Below are 8,182 nucleotides of genomic sequence, written 5' to 3'. Positions count from 1 at the left end.
CTTTCTTTCCTTTGCCACTTTTATTTCTGAAGACCTTGGCTCCTTAGGAATTAGCCCCCTCAGCATTATATGCTCAGTATCTTTTGCTTCTTACTGGCCTTTTCTCCAGCTAACACTGACATGGAGTGGTCCTGAGAGTTGCAGTAGGCTAGAGCTTTTCTGTGGCCACTGGCAGCTTCTCATTCTTTGGTGTCCAGACACTCGCAGCCTTGCTATGATTCTAGCCATTACCAAGAAGCCAAAGCGGGCACTAAAAGACAAGGTAGACGGTGCTTAGTGCCAATCCTGAATGAACTACACGAGTTATTTCGTCTGGTGTTGGAAGGTGAAAAAAAAACAAGCTCCCCACCATACAGAAAAAAAATAAAGTACTGTACTAGCTTGCGGTGCACAAGAAAAAACTGTCACAAATAGATGAAGCAAATGGCAAAAGACAGTTGTGCCTCAGCACTTGCTTGAGGCCGAGACCAATGTAAACCAGTCCTGATTGCTTTAGAACTGCTTTAGCTGTCCGAGAGTACTCTTCGACTAATGGCGGTGTTAAAATCTCCACTAAAAGGGAATTATATTATTACTATAAGGTGGGTTATATAAAGACACATGCTGATTACACTGTGCATGTTTAATTTGTTTTAATATAAACATGCAATGATACAATGGAAGAGTTTTGCGTCATGCAGCACTGGGAAGAGATTAAGGTGCTGCCATAGTAGACGGGGTGGTTTTCTCTTTCTGAAGAACTCCCAAGCCACCTAGGACTGTATGCCTGGGGAACTCTCGTGCAAGCAGTGAGCCTACATAAGTAGCCTCCGATAAACTCATCTAACTCACCACACTGGACTTATCTGAGTCATTCTTTGGTCTCTTGGCTCCATCTCATTTTGATGGGCAGTTTTTCTATACAGTCCTGGGATTTGTGCAAAACAGAAAGAGGCCTGTTTCTTAGGCCTGGGCATCTGGATAAGCACTGTGAATGCAGCTGCTGTGGGGTCTGGCCTTTATAACCTTGGATTAACTTGTAAGGCTTCAGAGGTCATTCCGATTCGGGGGTGGACCCAACAACTCATTAGCTGCCCTGGGGAGTCTTCAGACTAGGTCCAGGGTGCTAGTAGATGAGTTTACTTTGATTCCTGCTGTATCCTCTCTGCTTACCACTCTGCCTGAGACATAGTGGGAACTCAGTATGTGTTGACAAACAGACCAAATAGATGATGTAATTGGGAAGGGGGAATTGTTGGTTCTTTGAGTTTTATGTCAATCTGAGAAAGGCAACAAAGTAAGACCTTCCCATTCCATGCAGGAGAACTCAAAAACTTGAAAGAGCTCCTAAAACATACACATAAATATTTTGATCTGCTTTAAGTGTCTTTTGTACCTATGAAGCTCAAATCCCATCAAAACTCTAGATATGTATAGGCCAACAGCCTCTTATGACCAGGGCTGATGGTGGAATAAAAGAACCTGGTACCTGGGCATTAGGGATAGAAGACAGAGTCCCATGAGTATGTCGCTAAAATGAACCCAACTCAACACCCAACAGGAACCCTCCCACCCAGCTCTTCATGTATATACCACAAACAAGCAGGTGAAGATAGCACTCTGTACTATTCTTTATGCTTCCATGCAGTAGGTATGAGCCCCTGCCCCTCCCTGGGCCCCACGCTGGCAGAAAAGAGGGCACGGCAACGCAGAAGGAGAAGAGCATCTCTGTCCTCAATCCCGGAGATTCTGTGTTCAGGAGGAGCACGTGAAGGTAGTCACCGCTGCTCAGTCATAATACAGGCTTAGGTAGGCAACACGGTTCCGATGCTTTCGAAAGTCTTTGTCTGTGGACAGCTGCAGTGAAACAACATTGTTTAACTCAATATTCTAATGACAACCCTCTCTCTCTGGTCTTCTTGGCTGTGCAAAAGAGAACTGTACATTATGGATACATGGCTTGGCTGACCGCAGCCCCATAGTAATCTAGCCTTAGTGAGTCTCTCAACATTTGTATGTACATCCACCCTTTACCCACTTTCTATGGTATATATCATGCTATGAATTAATTGCTACTTGGCAAATTTCCAAGTAGTTGGTAGCCTTCTTGAAGAGAAGGATTATATGTTTAGTTCTTGAATGATATCCATAGGCCTCTAACACAATGATGTTAATACATTAGGCATTTAATAAATATTTATGGAATTAATCCAGAGTTCCACTAGGAAAAAAACGGCACCTCTGGAATTATGATAATTAACACGATTTGAACATTTATTATGTTATCAGCTACTATATTAAATGATTTTATACATTATCTCAATTAACGTTTGTAATCTTATCAGACTGATGCCTTTATTTTACCCATTTTACAGATAAGAAAACTAAGGCTTAAAAAAATTAAAGCCCTCAGCCAAGATCACACAGAAAGTAATTATTGGAGCTAGTATTTGAACCCACATAGTTTTGCCCCCAGAAACCATGCTCTTAACCAGAATACTCTATAACTCCCAGTGATCTAATACTCAGGTGGTATGATGGGGAGAGCACTGGCTTAGGACTCACAAGATCTAGATTCCAGGTGTGCAACCTGCACAAATCATTTCCTCTACCTCAGTCTCAGTGTCTTCCTCTGTCTTATAGGGACATTTTTCCTGTACTCACCACAAGAGACTATTTGAGGATCAAGTAAGAAAATGTGACTTTTATTTAGTCATATGCACCTTTAAAAATAAAATGAGGCTGGGCATGATGACTCATTCCTGTAATCCTAACATTCTGGGAGGCTGAGGTGGGAGGATGGCTTGTGGCCAAGAGTCTGAGACTAGCTTGAGCAACATAGTGAGACCTTCCCTCTACAAAAAATAAAAAAAATTAGATAGGCATAGTGGCAAACTCCTGTAGTCTCAGCTACTTGGGAGGCTGAGGCAGGAGGATTGCTTGAGCGCCCAGGAGTTTGAGGTTGTTGTTGAGCTATGATGATGCCACCGCACTCTAGTCTGGGTGACAGAGGAAGACCAGGTCTTAATACAATAAAAAATAAATAAAAATCTAATGAAATTGTGTAGCTCTCCAAAAATATCCTTCTATTCAGATACACAGAATTGTCCACATCATTTTAGAAGTCAGGACTTCCTGAGAGTCATTCTGAGCCTCCTGGATGAGAACCACAGATACATATGAAAGTACTAGACAAGAGTCCTCTACAGAAGCCCAACCTGATCACCTCAGCTTTAAGTGTTCTTTTCTGTAGACATGGAACTTGAGCCCAATCTGGCGATCCAAATTTCATTGGCCAAGCGATTTTGGGATGTAGTTTCTTCTCTGGGTTGTATGTGCCAGGGCTAGAAATATAAATGCAAGAATCATGTTTAGTGATTTAGTGCCATTCATGAACTCCTTCAGTACCATAGCCATCCTTGAACTAGGCCTAACCTCCTGGGAAAAAGCAACTTGCTGATTAGCCTTTTAATGTCTGGTGAGCACAGGGTTCCTTTGCCTGTTAATGTATTTCTAGTTAGATGTCAGAGATAGCAGTTTGGATATCCAGCAAGGGCAAAGATCGACTGTAGTTTAAAAGGTATTTCTGCAGACAGTATACTCAGCTGAGGGAGCAGAAGCCCCCAAAGTGGTGGCATATGCAGTAGAGATGAGTTTGTACTGCCCACAAAAGTACAGTAACACGCCACCTACAACAATGCAGGCATAGCAAAGAGAACCAGTTAAATATTCTTGTTCATGGAATTATTTTAAAAATTGTGTTTGCTCATAACACTTTGTTTTTTGGTACAGACTTTTTACTGTGGGAAAATAACACTTAGGGTGGACTTGGGACAAAACTCAATGCTTCCACTTCCTCAGTGCAAGCTTAAGAAAATTACATTCACTCTGATGTTGGGATTTCTCATTAGTAAAAGAAAGGCCACTGCAACTGTGTGCCCTACAACTGCACAACTTCTGAACAGTTTCCTCAAACACTGAGAATAAGCCCCCCAGACTGCAAGACCTGTATAGGTCAGCCTGCTCTCCTCCATTCTTGTTCTCCCCTGCTCACTACTTTCTAGTCATGCTGATCTTTCTGTTTTCCTCATACCAAGTTCCTTCCCAACTTGCAGACTTTTTAACTTGCTGTTCCTTTTGCCTGGAATGCTTTGTCCCCAGATCTTCACAGCTCAATCTTGACATTCAGATCTCAGATCCAGTGTCATTTCCTCAACCCTTGCTACAGTAGCCCAACCCCTCACTCCCTATCATATCATCAACTTGTTTTATTTTCCTTTTACCTTATCACTGGGTCAACATACTTCCTGGTTTGCACATGATAGTTTCAGCTTATTTCTACTGTCCTGATATAATTATTAACAGCACCCCCCTTTCACTCTCAGAAGTGTCACAGTTTGAATAATAAATTATGTGGTCACTCTCCTTATTACATTTTCTTGTGTATTTGCTTTTCATCTGTCTGTGTCTTGGAATGTAAGTTCCAAGAAATCAGAAGTTTTATGTGATGGCTTTACTTCAAAATCTCTGGAACCTACAAAATTACTTGGCCCATTAATAAAGGGCTAAGTAATTTATTGAATGAATAACTATGATTCTACCATACTATAATGCCAGAGATCTGGGAGACAACAGGTTGAATCTTTAAAAATCAGCATTTGCTTATTCAACTGGGATAGTAACTTTATTTTATTTTATTTTTTTAGAGACAGAGTCTCACTTTGTTGCCCTTGGTAGAGTGCCATGGCGTCACGTCTCACAGCAACCTCCAGCTCTTGGGCTTAGGCGATTCTCTTGCCTCAGCCTCCCAAGCAGCTGGGACCACAGGCGCCCGCCACAACGCCCGGCTATTTTGGGTGGGGGGATAGTAACTTTAGACGTCATCTCTTCTTTGTGTACTTCTTTTCCTATCATGTACTTCTCCCCCTTCTATTGCTTTTTGTTGAAGAGCACTGGAAAAGATAAGACGTACCCGGGACAACAAATGTCCTTTGAGTCGCTCCTAAATCGAGGCACCATGACATTAAATGGAGCAAAACTTTGTTTGTGTTTTTCCTCCTCAGGACTTACTCTCTGGAACATGACTGAGTAAGGTATCTTTTCCTGTTTCCAAAAAAAAAGATCAACATGTTAGAGGGTGATGTAGTTATACATAGAACCTTCCTGGTAGAAAAAAACAGAATCATCCTCTTCCTTCATAGATTAGCTATGGTTCTGCCACCTCGAGCTAGAAAAATAGGCAGAAAACCAAGACATGGGTATGGTTCATCCACCTAACAATTCATAGTACATAGGATGGAGAGGTAAATGTAGGATGGGCAGGGAACCAAGGCAACTTGTCACAGCCACTACACTTACCACCTGATTTAGTTTTTAAAGCCACTATCCTTATTCCTTAAGCTTAAGTGTCAGGTAAATGTCCAAAAAGAAATTAGGATCCTGAACTAAAGACCCTATACTTTAAATTCAATCTCACAAAAGAATGAAAAAGAATGTCAGTTTTTTTAATTGACAAGATACTACATTTCATTACTGAAGCCTTGCCTGGGGATGTCTAGGGACTATTTCCTCAGTCAATTATTTTCTACTCTCCCTAGGAGACTCCTAAATGCCTGCTTTTCTTAAATACATTCTTTTAGTTCACCTCCCTCTTCTCTGCCTTTTGAAATCCAATGCAAACACATGCAGCAACATGTACCATACTAAGACCCCAGCACGTTACCTTGATGATTGGTTTAAACCTCACAGCTGTTCTGGCTCCCAAAGAATATCCTCTTAGACTGGTTGGGATGATAGATAAGTTGTATGCCAAGCCATACCTCTTTGGGTGGTATATAAAAAACAAAGAAAACACAGCAACATATCATCAGAGGGCCATAAAAACACAGTGAACTTACAAAGTTCTCATCTGAACCTTCTCTGCAAGAGATTGCGCTTCTTAACTCCTTACAGGTGAAGACAATACATGTACATAAGTGATACAGGTAACTATGTAAAGAATATGGCTAGATAGGTAAAGTAAATGACATTTCTATGCATTCTAATGAATCTAGTCTTATGAGCCTGGAGAGCTGGATTTGCTCTAATGTAACAGTCAGCCTGAGATTTGCAATAAGGGGAAGGTAATTGGTGTCAGGGCTCAGAAAACAGTACCCCAAAATGAAAACCTCAGTGACAAAAGTTTTTTTCTGACTTTCTCCTGTCTCCCAGTCCCATTCTCCCCTTAGGCTGGTCATAGAAACCAGAACTCCACTTCCTCAAGTGGGTTGTGGAAACCGGATCCCCCTTTCCTGAAAGCTAGCCATAAACCTAAAAATATTCTGTTTAAAAACTGGACATAAAGAAATTATCTGACCTACTTTGTTTGGCTGTAGGTCATAAGACTCTCATTCCAGACAGAGTCCTGCCCTATACCCAGGAGGAAGAATAAATGCTCCGAGAGACAAAAAAAAATCTAGACAGTCCTCGCAGGGTTTCCCTGGTCTGTTAATACTACCTCATACACTTTTAATTCACTCATGTTTCTGCATGGTTGTCCAAGCTTTGTTGAATCTAAGCGTAAAAATAGACCATTTCCCCTGTATCTCTGGGTCTTCATTCTGAAGGCACATGTTAAGTAACTTTTCTCCTATTCATCTGCTTTATGGTAGTGATTCAGGAAACTTCTGGGAGCCAGTCGTTTTGACCTCCATCCACACTGGCATTGGCTCACAGGCCTTTGGAGGTGAGGATGGAGCAGGGACTATAAGAAGCCAAGGCTTGCACTTAGTGGGGGTGCACAGGGTGAGGGGGTCCACTGGTCTTTTATTCTCTGGCACTGTCTGGAATAGTTGGTTGCAGGAGACCAGGACACTTTTTCATGTTGGGACTCTGAAGGTCACAAATCCCACTCAGTTTTTCTTCCACAAAACTTGGGTATCCCTCATCAGATGGAAAACTGAGACCCACCTAAGGGGAGGTGGATACTCACATCTTCCGGCATGTAACATCCAGGCCCTGTGTGGGGCGACCCCCTAAGAGGGAGAAACTTGTTCCCAAAAAAGTTTGGGGGATGAGAGTGAGGAAAGAGCTTCCTCTGTTGACGTGTTCCAAAGGAGTATTCAGGCACCGACTCTAAAGATCAAGAAAGAGGGGAAACTCCGTGTGAGGGAAATCATCTCAGTCTATGTGAGCGCACCGAGGGAGGAGAGGGTCAGGGGAGGAGGAGCAGAGGACAGGGCCAGACGCACGCTTAAAACCCCAGGCTGAAGGAACCCACGGAGAGGGGCGAACCCCACTCCCTCCTGCATTGTCTTTCCCACCCCAACCTTTACCTTCCACCCACCACCCACCACGCTTCCTCCGACCCCCTCCCTACTCAGACTCCTCTGCACCCCTCCTCACCGACTTTGCCAATGCACATGGCGGCAGCTGCGGCAGGCGCTTGTGTACTGCGTTGCCAAGGGAACGAAGCTACTCCGGGCCAGCCCTAGAGGCGGCGCTCTGGCCGCAGCGGCCGGCTGTGCACCTACGCGGCAGGTGGGGGCGCGGTGAAGCCACGGTCCCGACGGAACCCACACCTGCGAGCCGGAGCCCAGGGGCTAGTGAGCTGGGCCCCCGGGCTGAAGGTAAGGGGTCTGCTGGACTCGTGGCTGTAGGAGGTTAGGGATGAGGGAGGGACACAGAGCTTTGGAAACTGGGCCACTGCAGGAACGCGCTGCAGTAGAGGGAGGGACAGTGGGGTGCAGCAGTTTGGAGATAGAAAAACGAAGCCGTGCGGCGATTGCCTGTAAGAATAGTGAGCTCTTCGGTCAATGGCCAGAGCCCAAGAGTGGGAGGTGGAGTTGAGCTCACAGTTCCACGTTAGGCCCTTCTTAGACCCCCATTTTTGCTTTTCCCCAGACCGTTTCAATCAGTTTGCATAACCCTCGTCTGCAACTACACTGGAGGCCTTGCATGCCGCGGAACCACAGAAGTAGTTAACAGTTTTGAAAATCTTGGGCACTCACTTGTATTTTTTAATTCCAGAAATTGGGAATAATTTGGCTTGTAAAACAAAGCATAAAAAATAAATTGGGGGTGGGGTGGGGGGGCACCTGTGGCTCAACAGAGTAAGGCGCCAGCCCCATATGCTGGAGGTGGTGGGTTCAAACCCAGATCAGGCCAAAAACTGCCAAAAAAAAAAATAAATAAATAAATAAATAAAATAAAATAAATTGGGAAT

General features: G+C 43.8%; 1 protein-coding gene across 1 annotated transcript; it reads right to left on the bottom strand.

Annotated features, from left to right (window-relative positions):
* Positions 1–1,589: 1,589 nt before the first annotated feature.
* Positions 1,590–7,388, bottom strand: PIFO (primary cilia formation). Its single transcript, XM_053591550.1, has 6 exons — positions 7,363–7,388; positions 6,950–7,092; positions 5,702–5,800; positions 4,952–5,082; positions 3,206–3,323; positions 1,590–1,836 (listed from the first exon to the last, which is right to left on the bottom strand). The coding sequence occupies exons 1-6, from the start codon at positions 7,379–7,381 to the stop codon at positions 1,768–1,770; spliced, it is 579 nt and encodes a 192-aa protein (XP_053447525.1). The 5' UTR covers positions 7,382–7,388; the 3' UTR covers positions 1,590–1,767.
* Between the last annotated feature and the right edge of the window lie 794 nt (positions 7,389–8,182).

This window comes from Nycticebus coucang, chromosome 5, assembly GCF_027406575.1.
Source record: "Nycticebus coucang isolate mNycCou1 chromosome 5, mNycCou1.pri, whole genome shotgun sequence".
In the NCBI taxonomy this organism is placed as follows: Eukaryota; Metazoa; Chordata; class Mammalia; order Primates; family Lorisidae; genus Nycticebus; species Nycticebus coucang.
This window is presented reverse-complemented; position numbering and strand designations above follow the sequence as displayed.